This window comes from Leopardus geoffroyi, chromosome A1, assembly GCF_018350155.1.
Source record: "Leopardus geoffroyi isolate Oge1 chromosome A1, O.geoffroyi_Oge1_pat1.0, whole genome shotgun sequence".
Classification (NCBI taxonomy): Eukaryota; Metazoa; Chordata; class Mammalia; order Carnivora; family Felidae; genus Leopardus; species Leopardus geoffroyi.
Genome location: NC_059326.1, coordinates 221,764,383 through 221,782,842, shown reverse-complemented (window position 1 = coordinate 221,782,842; position 18,460 = coordinate 221,764,383). Strand labels below are relative to the sequence as shown.

Genomic DNA, 18,460 nt, shown 5'->3' with positions numbered 1-18,460 from the left:
TCCATAAAAGGGTTTTCATTACAGTACTTTCAACAGAGGATTGAAATTATTGTTACCATAAGATAATGAACTGTGGTATTTTCTGGTGCAATGGAGCTAAACTACCTGACTTAAAATCCTAGTTTCAACGTTAATTGCCTGTTGGGCCACGGGAAAGTTACCTGACTTTTCTGTACCTCAGTTTTCTGATATGTAAAATAGGGCTACTAGAAATCTTTTTCATAGTGCTATTTTGAAGACTGCATAATTTTATGTATGCAAGGCAACTAAAACAGTGACCAAAGTAGCACTCAGTAAGGTTTACTGAATATAATTGTAATCTAAGGACTTCATATATAAATTGATCCCTACAAGGTTTAACACTTTTTCAAATTGCAATGCATTCTCAATAAACAACATATTGAGTAAACAGATGCCTCCAAAATTAGAGTTTATCTATGTTTCAATTTTTCATATTTTTGCCATTTTAAACAATTTAAATCTAAGAATCACTGCTAACAAAGATCATATGCAATGACGACTAAATTTCCTAAATAATTCTTTGAGGACAATTGAACGGCATTTTCTGGGTACATAGCTTTGAGGCTATAATATAACATAGTATTACACAGATATAGGCACTCAGTTATACATGTTGGTGCAAGCATCATACTCACTCTGTGAGTGTGTGTGTGTGCATTGTGTGTGTGCATACTTTTAGTAATATCTGTTTTTGTTTTGTTTTGTTTGATGAGGACTTTGAGCAATTGACGGCATCTGAATTAAAATATTTTGCTGATCAAATTCATTTCTATGTTACTCTGCATTATAGTATCTTGCACTCATCCAAGTATTGTAGTAAACCTAAAATGTCTATTTGAGGAAATCCTTGGTTTTACCTGTGGACACCCTTGTGATTTCTTTGTATAAAAAGTATTCATTAGAAGCAATGTCACAGTTTGGTCTTTCTTGAAAGAATGTCAACATTAATATCTGCTCCTTTTAAATATAACAATTGTTGAGGCTAATGTCCACTAAGCTATTCAGGGTACTAACTATAAATTTCCACATGAATACATTTTTTATAATTGAAGCTAGGGACATAGATTTTTCTTCTCAACAAGTGGAGCTTTCAATAATGAGAACTGTACAAGTTAATGTTTTCATAGATGCCAGTGTTGCAAAAAACATAAAGTTAAATTTGAGGCTCAATTATAGTAGTTCAGTTGACCACTGTGCTTGGCATTTTTGGCATTTGCCTCCTTCCCTAGCCTTGAATTCTATATTATTTATAATATTTTATTTTTCTGTGAACTGTCTCAAGGCCTTTCTAAAAAGAGCAGAAGCATAAATATATTAATATATGTTTACACACATACACATAATGACTTGAAATGGTCCCGATGTTATTATATTACTATTCCCACATCTAGACTCATCAAGACAGAGGTAATTAAACTTTAATTCGTTTCCATGTGGAAAGGAAACCTTGGCAACTCTTGTTTCATCTGCATTGGGAACATACATTACGAGAGAACCACGGCTTTTCACCACATGTTACAAAGGTGTGACTGAAAATAACGTTGTTTTAATTTAATAGCAGGTTAGATCTTGGACCCACTCCTTTAAAAATCTAATTACAAACACTAATTCATCTTTTAAATGAATTGCATGAATTCTACACTATAGTAGCAATTACAAAGGTGTGATTCCAGACTATCAAACCAAACTTGGAAATACAATTCCTAGGTGAACTGCTACTCTACTTAAGATAGAGTAAAAGTCAGTTTCATTAAGTTTTCAACAAACAATCCTCTCACTTCAGATTCAGGCAACTAAAGGTTATGAATCTGCCTCAATCAAACCCATAGAGAATACCTTCTCATTAGGTACTTGCCAGGAACCTCAATGTGAAGTCTAGTTTCCGTCATAAGCAGAGTTGAGAATATGGAGACCCATGAGACCGTTTTAGAGCTATGCTACCTGTCCATTTGTCTCAGATTTCAAAATTTGACCTTTGTATTACATTAACTCATAAGAAACAAGTGTACTAGAGCAACAGGAAACTATCTCACCATAATGATTATTACATTTCATGATCATATAGAGGAATCATATGAGCAAAAGCAATTTACAGTAACATCAGGGGGCTTCCATGTGTTGGAATGCTTTCCCTCAAATTTTCTGAGACTCCTCTTTCCCCAGGTCTATTTGTGGGCATCAGTGCCATCTGGGTCAGGGTGTCATGGGCTGAACTGCAACTGCTTGGGCTTTAGTGACCATTTCTCCCCTTGAAGGTGCTCTCTTTCTACTTAATTTTGGGTTTATCAGACCCCCTGTGAAAGTTCAGAACCAACACCTGTGGAGTTGTCCCAGGGCCACATGACCAGGCCCTATTCCTACGAGGTAGTCTGTCAAGGAGATTGCTTCTGCTAATGGCATTGTATATATTTTACAAAATCGCTAAAAATTGGACTTCCAAAATGGTACTCAAAGACAGATTTGGTGTGACTCAAATTTTATATAGAGATAGGTAGCCCACAGAAAATATTGGCCCGAGGCCCCATATACCTCTATGAAACCCTAGCTGTGTGTTCATTTTCAACAAAGGTTCTATTTGAAGACCTTTTCCACTTTCGTATTCAATATTCTTTAAATAGATTTCTAAAAGGTAAATTCCAAAAATATCGTGCAAATAATTTAAATCTGGACTGGATTTGCTTCCTTGGACCTAACATTGGAATCATAAGACTCATCATATTTCTCATAAGTTTAGCCTTCCAGAAATCTCTGAGGACTTTAATGTGCAACAGACATAATCTTCTATATCAGCTTCCTAGTACTCCTCTTACCATCGTTTTCTATTTCTGTCTTTGGATTTATTTTAAACTCTTTTTAAGCATATGTGTTTTTGTGAAAACCATGGTAAAATCCTTTAGAACATTTAAAAACAGTTAATTAACGAAATATAAATAAAACAAAATATTTATTTTTCTGGAAACAATAGTTTTTGTGGTAGCATTGGTAAGTTCTATCTACTGTAGACATGGGTCAAAAATGTTAGGTAAGGAAAACAGCAGTAAAGCATAATTGTGCTGAAACAAAAAGGTGTCATTATCTATTTTGTGAAAAAATAAAATAAATTTCTATGAACTTACAATCAGATTGAAAAATGGCATGCTGTGTTGAAGATTGAGGCGTATGTATTTGGGTTCCAAAATGTATTACTTTGGCCACAAGTAGCTTCATAAATAGCTTGCAAAACATATAATAAATAAATTATTTCTAAAGTATGGGCAAGCCATGTAAAATACTTCAAAACCATGTTCCAAGTAGTTTGACATCCTGGCCATTCAAGGATATCAATAGCAGGTTAGAATATCCAAGCTGGTTATTGTTTTCTGTGTCTCTTCTTGGCAAGCAATTCCAGAATGTCCGTGAGCAATAATGTACTGTGACAACACTTTTAATGAGGTTTAATATTTTAACTGTATGTCTTTAGTAAAGAGTGTTAAAATAAAAAAAAAAATAAAAGATAGGAATAGAACTTAAAAACAAAAGTTTAAAAATAAGAAAAAAAAAAATATATATATATATATTCACTTCAGTAAAATAACCAGGGAGAATTGCGATAAAGAGCGATTAAATGATATTCCAAAGCTTACCCGGGCCACTGGGTCAGGAAGAGAAACCAGGTCTCTCGGATTTCAATTCCAGTGTTCTAGTCACTGGTTTGTTCAGCTCCTGTGCAAACCATCCATACACAATACACAATGCATACTCCCCCTTAAAATTAAGTGGTTGTCAAAAGAAACACGCCATTACCTTTCCCACATACTGAGGCTCGGAGCCCATGTATTCCTCCAGCACAAAAAATTGATTCCATACCCAGCCACGTTTAACTCGCTGGAAATGTGATCGCCTTCCTGGCAGGTGGAGAACATTTTCTGTTGGTTCTGTGGCTAAAGTCTGTTGTGGCTGTGGCTGAAGTGGTGTTAGGAGACCTCCATCAAACAGGACCCAGAGAAGCAGGGATAAGCAGTTCCTTGTGAGCATTGGCAAAGGCTTTCCTGCAGCAGAGTAATAAAAATTCCAGCACTTAACGTGGAATTGTGGAATCCAGGTTTGAGGTGTCTGTGGCCTCCACCACTTAACTTTTCTGTCTTATTGCAGAAATGATGATGCAGGCATCAATCCTTTGGATGAAAAGGTTTCTGCCGTATCACATTCCATCTAAAGGGACCTATAAAACAGATTAACAAAGATACATTAAATTGACAGAATTACATGATGATAATCATCAAAACTCTCATTATGTCTGCCAACACTTAAAGAAACAGAAGTGCACCTGGGTGGCTCAGTGGGTTAAACGTCCTACTCTTGGTTTCGGCTCCGGTCATGATCTCACAGTTTCGTGAGTTCGAGCCCTGCATTGGGCTCTGTGCTGACGGCAAGGAGTTTACTTAGGATTCTCAATCTCTCTCTCTCTCTCTCTCTCTCTCTCTGCCCTTTCCCCACTCAAGCTGTCTCTGTTTCTCTTGAAAATAAATGAACTTAACAAAGAAAAAGGAAAAAAAAGAAAACAAAAGCAGAGAGGATAGACTGTAAAATAATTACACTGCTAAATGGACACTGCTATTCAACTTGCAAATTTGGATAAACTAAGTTGTTTGCAGTCTTCAAAAGCTTTAGTTGTAATGAAGCAAAGGGTGTACCATTAACAGAAGCAATTTCTAAAATTCAATAATCATTTTAAGGCTAAAACACAGATCATTATTTTTAATGTGAGCTAGGTTAAAGTAGGGCTTCACAAAGCCACCCTCTGATATTTGGGGTGGGATAGTTGTTACTGGGGAGCTATTATGTGCATTTGACTTTTAGCCACATTTCTTTCCTCTGCTCAGTAAGTGACAGGAGCTTCCTCCCCACTTACTCCCAATTGTGACAACCAACATTTTCTCCAGGCATTACCAAATATCTCCAAGAAGCAAAATATGCCAAGATCGAGAACCATACATTTAGGAACAAAAAAAATTAAAAAGCGAAAGAAAATCCCTGAAGTTGGAGAATAGGAAGAATCAGACCTTCCAGAAAAGAACAAGATAAATTACTAAATGTAATTCAATGATATTACTGAATGATAATGTCAGATGGTTTTATAAGCCTGTATAAGCTTTCACTTTAAAGAATTGCTTCTCTAGCCGGGATATGTGGGAATTATTTTGTATAAGGTGTGCACTTGGAGCAACCTTGGATCCCCACCACACAGATAACCTGTCTTCTGAATTTAGGTAAAGGGAGTTTTGACCTCTTCCTTACAACAAGCAACTCTTTTTTTTTTTTTTTTTTTTTTTTTTTTATTCACTTATTTAAGGTTTATCGAGTGTCCACAAAATCTTTTATGGTACAGTCAGTGAGAAAACATACACAATCCTTGTCTTTCTTAAATCAGAAGCAGAAAATAAATGTAAAGAAAAATAAATGAGAGCAAAGTTACTAATGCCCGGGGGAAGAAAAACAAACAAACAAACTAAAACACAAACAAAAACACAACAGACAGAATATCCTGATGGCAGAACTTAAGGCAGCAAAAGCCAGCTTTACATGACAATTGCACTGAGAACGAAATGGACAAGAACAACCCTATACACCCTGGGAGCAGGGATGGGGAAAATGCAGTTCAAGCCAGCACGGTTTTATACACTTGGCACTACACGCTCACTGCCTACAGACTAAAATTGGAAGCTTTTCAAGAGCCAAAAATGTTGGAGGCTAGAAATTATATAGAATGCTTCCAAAACAAGAGAACTAAAATCAAAATCAATATATGTTTAATTAAATGTCTCTAAAACATGGCAACTTATCAGCTGCAATTCAGCTCCATGCTTCTTCAGTTATCTACAACATAACCAACATGATAATGCATTCCTCACAGATATTCAAATTTAAACATTTAATGTGGGAACCATGCTTGAAATAACATGCGAGATGGGAGACATCCAAAAATTTTAATTTGAAAGCATTCTATAAGAATACTCTCCCCAAAAAGAAATAAAACAAGATATGATAATTTTTCTTTTGTTTGAAGGGGTGAGACTGTTAGATACTGACAAAGACATAAGTAGGTATATGTTTAATTGCAGCCTTTTATTCTGGCAAAATCATAAAAAGTTCATAAAAAGTCAGCTTAGATGCGCATTGTGCAATACGGTAACCAGTAGCCATATGTGGCTATTTAGCTGAAATGTGGCAATTTGAGATTTTTAATTTAGGTAGCAAATTTCAGAGAATTAATACAAATAAGGAAGAATGTAGAATATTTCAATTTCTATGTTTATTACTTGTTGACATGATAACATTTTGGATATGTTCGGTTAAAAAAAAACTATTAAAATTAACCTCGCCTATTTCTTTTTCCTTTTTTAATGTGTTTACTAGAAAGTTAAAATTATATATGTGGTTTGCATTATTTTTTTTATCGGACAGCAAGAATTTAAATCACAAACTATGGTTGCCACTTCAGTAATTCATTCACAATATTCAAAACCAAATACCGAGCATGAACTGTTTATGTCTATGTTGACAATACACTGAAGAGGTCAGAAAATATTTGCAACAGTTTTCAGTAAGTCTGAGCAGGCACAGTGCACATACTTTCTTCATCTGTACTCAAGTTGACATTGCTAACTAACATCAACATCCAAAGTGTTCTAATTTCTTAGTCTTTCCCTTTCTTCCATGTGTCTCCCCACACTCAGGTCAATCGTAGCCCACACGTACACAGGGCAGCGGGGGCGATAAACATGAATAGAAAAGATGAGTGGCAGGAACTCTGACTTCCCAAACCTAGTCTAATATATGTAATTAGGCTGCATTTTTATTTTTCTGTTTCATGCAATGTTTCTCCTCCATGTTTTAGGGGATCTACGATATCAAAACTCAGAGTTAGATAGCAGCGGCACCTAGGGTTATTTCTTTAAGCACATGGGTTCTTTGTTTTATTTTGTTTTGTTTTTATATCAGGGATTTTTGATGTTGGGCACCTGCGTCTATTTGTCATCATAGCAACCAGTCTGGTTCCAGCTACCCTTTCTCCTTTGGAGTTGAAGGATCCAAAGTCTGAGTGTTGATCCTTGATAGAGTAATCTTTTAGAACTTCTCATCTGTTTACATCATTCCCCTTCTGTTACACTAAAATGTGTGTCTGTAACCCAAGGAGATCGGCTTATAAATGATTAGTTAAGTAGAGAAGAATTTGATTATAACATGAAAAGTATGTTGTATCATAAGCTAATTCCTCAACACGTTAAAAATTTAGCTCACAAAAAAATAATAGCCAAACACAAACACAAAATATTGTAGTAAGGCTGAAGTTAACTGGCACTATGGGGGAGAACAGTGTGGACTCATATCCCCATTTTTCTCATGTTCACATGGTCTTTCCTCTGGCTCTGTTCGGACACATGTTTTGTTCTCCCACTTTTATGTACCTCAAACTTTTTTTTTCTTTCTCCTTAAGATACAATTTTATATTTAAAGGGATATTTACTTATTAGCAGTCCCTTGATGCTCATATTTCCCTTAGGATGATGATTGCGAGGGGTGACTTCAAAAGTTTTGGGGATTTGCACAAAATCTTATTATTTTTTTTCTTTTTTTGCCCATGAATCCTGCTGTTTTAATATAAATTCTACAGAATGCAAAGCTTTGTAGAAACTCACATATCATAATGTAGTAGAAACATCTGTAATTAACAACTTAAAGCTGTCTCAGTGCGAATTGAAGACGTAATGTACAGTATGGAGACAATAGGTAACAACAGAATGTTATACATTTGAAAGTCACGAAGAGAGTACATCTTGAAGTTAGGATTTTCAATACCACACACATGAACTTAAGAGGACTTGCATGATCTACCTCTGCACCAGCCTTGCCGTCTACCCCCTCTCCTGACTTCAGTTTTTATTAATAACAATAGTAATAATTTATATTACCATATATATTATATGGTATATACGGTATGTATATGGTATTATATATATATATATACACCAATATATATATATACATATATATATACACACCAATATATATATATATCAATATATATATATACCAATATATATATACCTATATATATATATACACACCTATATATATATATATGCCTATATATATATATATATATATATATATATATATATATATTAGTGAATGCATAAATAGATGAAAACCTTGAGGGTTTCAAATCCTAACAAGACAAGGAGTATGAGCCTAAAGACTTGACTTCCAAATACATTCTCTTTTCCAAAGCTAAGTAACTATTTCAATAATATTAGGGCAGCTTAAGTTTCCTTTGACTCCTTTAGATCTTTTGTAAAGTTAGTGAATTGAAGCTATCAGGTCAACTTAGTTCCCTTTCAGTCAGGAGACTGGGGACTCCCTGCATTCACCCACCGGGATGTGAAAAGAGACACATAATTCTCGGCAGAGACGGGGGTCGGCGGAGAACTGCAAAAATTGACAGGGCCAGTGTGCTGACAGGATTGGATGGTGCCTGAGAATTAAGAAACCACACCACGGCCCAGCAAATCCACCCAGTAAAGTGTTAGACAGGCCAGATGACCCGAAGCAGTGTCCTACAGAGACGCAGGTAAGGTGGATTCCAGCTGTGCAGGCTTCTTTGCAGACAGTTTGATGTGGGGATGCGTGCCAGGTTCAGCCAGAGGAGAGGGCAGCCTGTTAGACCGACTTGACAACTCTGAATTTGGGGGTTGCTTCCAGCCTTGGTATACTTAATCAAATCATAATAAAATAGGTGAATAAAAAGACGGGTTTTGGAACAAAACAGATCTGTTCACTGCATAGTTTTACGCTAAGTAATGATCTGCTGAGCAGCATTTGAAATGTGGGGACACAATCAACAACGTTCTCATGTCTGTGGCCTATATACATGGAAATCAAGCGTTTTTTAAACTCCTCACTAAATTAGAACGTGTGCACTTCCTAACTCATGCTATTGCAGTGTAGTCCTAAAAGCCGTTCCAGGACTCTATATACTGTGGTCCCTTGGTGAACAGATGAACTGATATTATTTTCAGTGCATGATGCTGCTCCCAGCAGATCCCAGCCTCCGGCCACAGTTGTCAGCCAGGGAGCTTTTAAAGTGCTATATCACAAGGAAAGTAATGTAAGGAGATTGAAGGACTCTGGTTCTTAAGTGAAAGAGAAACAACTCCCCCCAGGCATGAAACAAAGCCTAAATCACAAGGAAAAACTATCCTGAGCCATCAAACTGGGACCACTTGCCCCGGCGCCAATGGTGTTGTTATCAGAGCGAGAATAGCAGACTTATTCTGAGGTGTCAGCACCCTATGGAAACATGTGAACCTTTAAAGAAGATGTATTTGTTACAAAGGACATCACCAGAGGTGTGTGCTATTCCATATACTGGATTTCGGGCGTAGTGTTTAAAAATTTATATTTCTCCATTATTCCTAAACTTTTGTAGAGCCAAAGTGGCTTTCTGAAGACTTTTCAGACCTGACAATGGGTCTCAGGAGTCAAACATTCCTTTGAGCAAAAGGAAGCTTTTTTTTAATGATCATATATCAAAGGAGGGGATACTTGTATGTGAAATACCCATTATGTGAGTCTCCAAAGCTGAGAGATATCCAAAGGCTGTGGTTTCCACAGTTATTTACATAATCTTGGCTGTGTGTGCTTTGAAGAATAACTCCAGATAAAAGGTCTACTTCCTGCAAATTATACTGAAAGGGTCTATGTTGGAAGATATTTTATTAGGCTGACAGATATGTTAGTTATTACAAATGATTCTTTATTATGAGTATCACTCTAAGGCTACCTGCATCTTGGAAATCTTTAGTGGTGATTATGTCTGTGGCCTGTAATTTTACAAGGACACATCTTAAAGTTAAGAAAGAAAGAAAGAAAGAAAGAAAGAAAGAAAGAGAAGAAAAGAAAAGAAAAGAAAAGAAGAAAGGAAGAAAATTTACTCTCTCCCATCCGATCTTCTATATAAATGGTCTTTTAATTTCAAATAATACAGAGGAAGGTCTTGTTTTCCATATTACAAAGAAAAAGAGAAAATGATTTATGTAATCTTGAAATTATAAAAATATCAACAATAAACTCATATTTGCCCTCATATAACTCTTTACCTTAAAAACATAACTTTTTAAATGTGGTTTATTTAACTTTACATTTAAAATTTTGTTTCATATTGTATAAATGTCATTATCATCCATAATTATTTAAAGATTCTAAGCAAATCTGATAGTTCAAGAATTTGACTCTAGAAAAATTTTCTGAAGGTTTTGTTTTTTTTGTTTGATTTTTTAATGTTTATTTTTGAGAGAGAGAGAGAAAGAGAGAGAGAGAGAGAAACAGAGCTCGAGCAGGGGAGGGGCAGAGAGAGAAGGAGACATAAAATCTGAAGCAGGCTCTAGATTACTAAACCCACACCAAAAGGAAATTTACCTTCTCTGATGCAGCAAACCTTAATCCCAACTCTTGTCATTCATGAATTTGACACTGCGAAGTAGAGACAGCAAACCAATTTCTGTTGCTTTTTGGGAATGTAACAAAGATGTCTCAAGGTGATACTCTCTATGAGCTTAATTTGTGGAGTTCATTTATCCTTGCTCTCTGACTTGTACAGATGCTACACTGTTTAAAAAAAAAAAAAAAGAACAGAAAAGAAAAGAAAGAAAAGAAGAAAAGAAAGAGAAGAAAAGAAAGAGAATAGAGGGAAAAAAAGAAAAGAGAAAAGAAAAGAAAAGAAGACCGAAAGTAAAGGAAAATGGAAAGAAAAAGAGAAAAGAAAAGAAAAAACTTCCCTCCACGACAGCCAACCAAGACTAAACTGCAGTTTCAACCTCTCTCAGAAGTGGAAATTTAAATTAAACTTGCTTAAATTTCCTGGCCAGCATGGGTGAGGTAATCTGTCCCATAACCGCCCCCTGCCCCTGCTTTTTCCTAATGGAAGGTAACCTTGCCTAAAATAATCCTTTCATTTATTTTACCAATAACCTTGTCCTGTCCCATTTCTGCCTATAAAATCCTTCCATTTGATAGAACTCATTTCAACTTGTTAGATAGGATTGCCCTACACATGAATGGTTGAGTCGTAGGTTGCCCTACACATGAATGTTTGAGTAAGCCAACTGGATACTTAAATGTACTCAGCTGAATTTTGTCTTAACAGATATGTTGGCAGGCACAGGATATGAAGTGAACTTCTGAGGACATTAGAAACTCAGGTAGGTATCCTACTAACACTTTCTGAAAACCATGGGAAAGCTCTTCTCTGTTCTGAACTCTACCCTCTTTGTGTTGAGCTCTTGACCTAATTGACTTTCCAATCAGTTCCCTATTTGATCAGAAACCCAGCCCTTGGTTTCATCCCCAGATTCCCAGATTCCACATTGGGAACTGGTGGTGGTAGCTGCAGCTCCCTATTTCTTTGGAATCAGTATTGAAATCACCGTTTTGGAGTCTGCTAGTTAAGTGCTCTCCCCAGTCCCCAGATTCCACACTGAAAACTAACAGTATTGCAAATTATGATTCCCAGGATTTTGAGCGGAATATCCCAGCCCTTGCTTCTGTCCACAGATTCCATGTTGGGAACTGTTGGTGGTTTAGTCTGGAATCCTTGCCCAGATTCCACTTTGGTAACTGTTGGTGACAGCTACGCTTCTTCTTTTGTTTGAAATTAGTCCACAGTTCCCTTTTGTTGATAACTGCTGGTTCAATCCTTTTCACCAGTCCCAAGTTCTACGGGAATTGTTTGGTAGTTCCCGGCCAGTATTGGACAGAGCCCAATTTAAAAACCAAACTAGGTCCACGGTTGGACTAGGGACCAGTTTGAACTGGACTGGGTCTAGTAATGGCTACTGCTAATGGGGAACTCAGAAGCAAGAAAGCTGAAAAAAATAGTGGGCATAAGTCAAGCATTTAAAAGCTATTAGTGCTAGCTACTTCCAAAAGATTCCTGTGAGGAGGTAATTTGGTCAGAAAATGGGTCAGATTGACACAAGGTTGACCACGAACCTCAAGGAAATTTACATGCAATTCTGAGGTACTGTAAAACACCCCAGAATTCCCAAATCTGTGGCATATCCCTCTCAGGTATTAGTTTGGCTCTGAGAAATCCAAAGGCCTAACTAAAAGAAATGCAACCCTTTATACCCAGAGAGTTGAGTGTACTAGCTGATTTTGTTTTAAGGAACTGTGGCCCATGGAAGCTGAAGATATTTAAAAATGAAAAAAGAAAAAAGGCAAAGTTTTAACAAAGACCACCTATAATTACAGTGGCTATTATGGGGCACATTCCAATTAGACAAGACCTTCTCTTTGAAAAGTGAACTTGAGGGGCGCCTGGGTGGCGCAGTCGGTTAAGCGTCCGACTTCAGCCAGGTCACGATCTCGCGGTCTGTGAGTTCGAGCCCCACGTCAGGCTCTGGGCTGATGGCTCAGAGCCTGGAGCCTGTTTCCGATTCTGTGTCTCCCTCTCTCTCTGCCCCTCCCCCGTTCATGCTCTGTCTCTCTCTGTCCCAAAAATAAATAAACGTTGAAAAAAAAAATTAAAAAAAATAAATAAATAAAAAGTGAACTTGAGGGGCACCTGGGTGGCTCAGTTCGTTAAGCATCCGATTTTGGCTCAGGTCATGATCTCAAGGTTTCTGAGTTTGAACCCCGCATCAGGCTTTGTGCTGACAGCTCAGAGCCTGGAGCCTATGTTGGATTCTGTGTCTCCCTCTCTCTCTGCCCCTCCCCCACTAATGCTCTTATCTATCTCTCTCTCTCTCTCTCTCTCAAAAAATTAATAAACATTAAAAAAATTTAAAGTGAACTTGAAAGTAAGCGTTCTCACATTAAACAAATAGAATGAGCTACCTATTTTACTTGTCATGTAAAAGTTTCCTAAGGGCTTTAAGATTCCAAAATAACCTCAATGAAAGATGCATTGCAAAAAACTAATGAAATATTAAAGGCATAAAAGGAATCTGAAACACCTCAGCTCCCACATTGCATGCTTCTAGGGGTCCATCATCAAAAGGTGGCCTCAAGGATTGAAGTCACAGTTATAATCAACTGGGCCACTGGAAAAGACATTGTCCTCAAAGACCCTATGCAAATTCTTCAACATCCCTTCGAATGCCCCCATTATCTACTCCAGAATGAGGACTCCCACCTACATGGGCCACTCTCAAAGCTGACAGAATTCTGAGAGATTTTCTGATAAACTGCTGTATTATTCTCCTAAACAACCAAGGGGAAACTAAAATTAATGGGTTTTTTTCAGTACTGCCAGAAATATTTATTATTTGTCCCAGTGGAAAGCTGACAAGATATTTGAAAAAAAAAATTACTTTATGATCAGAAATTTGATCAAATTGGAGGGGAATATTCAGACTCTGATAGGAAATTTTTTAGGCCTCTCTCCTAAGCTCAATGCACCCAGAGGGAAAACATTCCAACCTAGAGGGATGGGTGTGTTAGCCCTTGATATCATGTAGGTGGCAACTCAACTTTTGAGGAATTAAAAATAGCTGTCCTTGTTTTACAAATCTAGTCTATACAAGATCAGAGATGTAGCTCCACAGACAATTCAAAGTCCACTAATCTTTTTTTACCAACACCAAAACATCCTGTTTATTTCAAAAAACTTGTAGAATTGCAAAATTTCTTGCTATGGGGGAACAAAAGTCTTTCTAGGAAGAGTTTTCATTTTTTTCCCTCTGCCTTTGAGAAGTAATTGTTATGCCCATATCTCCCTTCTGGAGAAGGGACTTCTCCAGAACTCTTATGTAGACCATCTCTTTGACACGCAAACTTCTGCTAGATAATTCTTACCTGAAGGAGCAGGAAAGGAGAGAGGTTATTTGAATAGATCCAACTTCTTTTAATACCTAGTAAATTTTGTTATTATTGTACCTAATTTATGGCAGCAATTTTAAAATGGAAGCTATGTGGTCTCTTTTTGTGTCTGTATGTTCGGAAGCTATGTGGTCTCTTTTTGTGTCTGTATGTTCATGTGTCTGTATATGTATTTATGTTGTAGATATGTGGTATTTTCTACCTCTGAATGATGCTGGCAACATTAATTGGCAAAAGAGCTTGATTTAATTAGCCTAAAGAAAATTAAGTGCTTCTATAAAATTAAGACTCAGAAATATGACAGGACCTTAATCCAAATGAATTTTGGGTTCCCATGATCTAGAAACATGTTCAGTAGGAAAGCTAGTTTAAGTTGTTGGTTTAAGCATGTCTTTAGCGTTATCAGCATTAAGTATAATACTTTTATTCTACCTCCACTACCTAATGGTCAAATGGATTCAGGTCACCTCTTACAGTTTGTCAGCAAAAATGATATTTTAAAGATGGTTAGCTCTTGTGAAATTTTCATGACTAATTTAAATATAATTATTAAGAAAAAGTTAATAGACATAAGATAATCAGTGTATAATGAACTTTCAGCAATATTTGTGTCTAATCAAATAATTTTCCCAAATCTTTTTGGTGACTTAACTCCTTAGAGTTTTGCTAAGTTAAATTAGATGATGGGTAGTTATTAAATACTTACATCATTTGCAAATAAGATAAAATACTGAAATATTTATTACTGAACATAGGTGTATCTATAAGATATCTGGAGGTGTTAGTGTTACACTGGAAAATTGAGGAAGAAATATGCTTCTAGAAATTATTAAATATATATATTCTTGAATTTGCCAATCTAAAGAAAGGTGTTATAACAAACAGTTCACAATTGTTTACTTCTTAGTTTTCCTAGAAAGTAAGGTTTCTAAGGGTTAAGAATTCTAATTAATGTATGCGATTAAAGCTAGTAGAAATAATAAGAGAAATATCTCCACATGTAAGCAAAGTAAAATGTGTGCTTTAATGAGGAAAAAGTCTTAGAACGCTTGTGGAAAATAAATCTTTGGGAAGGAATCTATGTGTGTGATCTGGGCTGTCTAAAATTGGAATAATTTTAATTAAGTGAATGAGCTTTAATATCAAAAGTAAGCTGGTACAAAATTAAACTTTGGTGTTCTCTGTTAACATGACAAAGTTTTCTTGAATTACTGTTCTGTTCTTTGTAATAAGAGATTATGAAGGGTTTTCTTCACCTTTAAAGTAATCTGCCTAGAAAACAAGAATTTCATATTTTATCAAAATAATATCCTATGCTTTATATTGTCTTAATCACCTCTTTGATTACTTAATAAAATTGAAATTTCTCAGTATTGCAAGCTAATTTTTGCTAACAACTATGTAACCTCCTATATTTGTCTTAAAATCTTTTTTTTTTTGTCACTTTGGTTAAATAGATAATTATTATTTCATAATAACCCATGATCTTATTTAGTTAAATGTTCAAACTTTTTTTTTTGTATTTTTGAAAAACTTCCTAAACTTCACATTCTAAATAAAGTCTTTTTGACTTAAAACTAACTTTGAGATAAGAGACATTCAATAGGTCCCTGGAACAGCTGGAAATTTTGATATGAAACAGAATTAAGAAAACAATCCCATTGATAATTTTACCAAGAATAATAAAATACTTAGAAATAAACCTAACCAAGTTGGTGAAAGACCTGTACTCCAAAAGCTATGAAACACTGATGAAAGAAATTGAAGATGGCACAAACAAATGGAAAGATGCTCCATGCTCATAGATTAGAAGAACCAATATTGTTAAAAATTCCACACTACCCAAAGCAATCTACAGATTAATGCAATCCTTATCAAGATACTGACAAAAATTTCACAGAACCAGAACAAACCAATCTTAAAATTTGTATGTAGCTACAACAGAGCCCAAATGGCCAAAGCAGTCTTGAAAAAGAAGAGCAAAACTAGAGATACCACAATCTCAATTTCAAGACAATTACAAAGCGTATTGATCAAAACAATATGATACTGGTGCAAAAATAGACACATAGATCAGTAGAACAGAACAGAGAGCCCAGAAATAAACCCAGGATTACAGGGTCAACTAACCGAGAGAAAAAAGGCAGGAACATACAATGTGGAAAACACAGTCTCTGATACAAAGGTGTTGGAAAAACTGGACAGCTACATGCAAGAGAATGAAATGGGACCCCTTTCTTACACCATATACAAAAATAAACTCAACATGAACATAAATGTGAGACCTTGAAACAATAATATTCCTAGAGGAAAACATAGGCAGTATTTTCTCTGACATAGGACATAGAAACATTTTTCTTGCTGTCTCCACAGGCAAGAGGAACAAAAGTAAATATTGAAAATACACCAAAATAAAAAGCTTTTGCACAGCAAAGGAAACCATCAGCAAAACAAAAAAAGGCAACCCACTGAATGGTAGAAGATGTTTGCAAATGATACATCTGATAAGGGGCTAATATCCAAAATATATGAAACACTTATACAGCTCAACACCAAGGAAACAAATAATCCTATTAAAATGGTTGGAGGACCTGAACAGACATTTTTCCAAGGAAGACATACAGATAGCTAAGACACATGAAAAGATGCTCAACATCACTAATTTTCAGGGAAATGCAAATTAAAACCACAATGAGATATCAGTTTACACCTGTCAGAAGGGCTAAAATTGAAAAGACAAAATATAAGTGCTGGTGAGGATGTGGAGAAAAAGGAACCTTTGTGCACTGTTGGTAAGAATGCAAATTAGCACAGCCACTGTGGAAAATACTATGAAGGTTCCTCAGAAAATTAAAAATGGAATTGTATATGACCCAGTAATTCCACTAATGGAATGGGTATTTACCCCAAAAAAATGAAAACAAAAACAAAAATGAATTTGGATATGAGTACTCCTTTCTTTATTGCAATGTTATTTACAATAGCCAAGATATGGAAGCAACCCAAGTGTCCAATGACAGATGAATGGATAAAGAAGATGTGATGTATAATGGAATATTATTCAGCCATAAAAAATACGAAATCTTGCCATGTACAACAAAATGGATGGACCTAGAGTGCATAATGCTAAGTGAGATAAGTCAGAGAAAGAAAACTAACATAGGATTTCATCTCTATATGGAATTTAAGAAAGAAAACAATGAACAAAGAAAAAAAAGAGACAAACCAAAAAATAGACTCTCAAATACAGAGAACAAACTGGTGGTTGCCAGAGAGGCAGTGAGGAGGGGGATGGGTGAAATAGATAAAAGAAATTGAGTATACTTATTTTCATGAGCACTGAGAAATGTATAGAATTGTTGAAACATTATATGGTACACGTGAAACTATTATAAGTCTATTGGTTTATTATATTTGAATTAAAAAATTCAAAAAAAATTAAAAATTATTTTTATAAAAAAGAGATTAAGTGAATTAGGTGTATTTGATACATTAAGTTACATGTAAATCATTGGCAAATGAGAAGTATGCCAAACCTTGTTTACCTTATATTTAAATAGGTATATATTAATATCAGCACTCCAAAAATTATATGAAATTCTTAAAATTATGATATATCCTGATACAATGTCATTCTAGTTATTATCTTAAAATGTTGTATTTCACAGAAATAACCGAATTTCCTTATCAACTGCATTATAGTGAACTCTCATCAGATCTTTAATCATGGTCATTTGTAAATCTTTTGTTACTCATCAAGATACTGTTTTACTCTGACGCTTCTACAAAAATATTCCTGCAAGAATGTCTCACTTCAAGAAAGCTCATGGACTTTTGACAAGTACAAACTTCTGATAACGTTAAGATTATAAAACTGAACTGGGTAAGATTTTCCAAAACTACTGGAAAAACTGGATTCAAGCAGAACAAATATTAATTACATGGGGTTGAATTAACTAAGACAATCATCATGATTACTTATGATTCTTTGAAACACTGCTAGTCCCTTGATACTTTGTTCTTGCAGATTTAAGGAGATAATATACTTATGCTATGACTTACTGCAAGTTAGTAAAGTATACCTTTGTAAACAAAGGTGAGACCATTTACTTTTTCTCCCTACTTGATCCTTTCAGAATTTAGCAACTCTTGAGTATTCTTTTCATGGCAATATAGTTAGCTATCTGCCTAAGTTCAATAAGAATCTGTTCTTCTAACAGGACACAATTGAGAAGATTGAGTATATTACTAAAACTTTGACTGAAAGGATATTACAGGTAAATCTAATGGCCAGTCCTTGGCTTGGCTTTCTGGCCTCAGAGACTTTTGAGAGTTCAATCTGGGACTCCTTATGAAAAGTTCCAACAAAGCAGTCTTAAAAAGAACTTGTATGGTTAATCACTATTCTTGCTACAGTTATGGAAATAGTCAGGCTGAGTTTAATACAAACAAATTAGTTTTACTCTGATTATCTTTGGTAGAAAATGGAGGTAACTGTAAAGAGAAAATTGTTTGCACCTTTGGCTATTTTAGATTATAATCCTGTTAATTGTCTTAGAGGTTTTGTTATATACCTGTA

The 18,460-nt window shown here is 35.4% G+C and overlaps 1 protein-coding gene across 3 annotated transcripts in view; it reads right to left on the bottom strand.

Annotated features, from left to right (window-relative positions):
- The window catches only part of CDH12 (cadherin 12), a 1,056,103-nt gene that overhangs the window by 269,892 nt on the left and 767,751 nt on the right, over positions 1-18,460 (bottom strand). For all 3 annotated transcript variants that reach the window (XM_045441358.1, XM_045441360.1, XM_045441352.1), the window contains one exon: positions 3,805-4,222. In XM_045441358.1, the coding sequence (XP_045297314.1) occupies positions 3,805-4,035 (231 nt within the window). In that variant the 5' untranslated portion in view covers positions 4,036-4,222. The remainder of the gene's footprint in view (positions 1-3,804; positions 4,223-18,460) is intronic.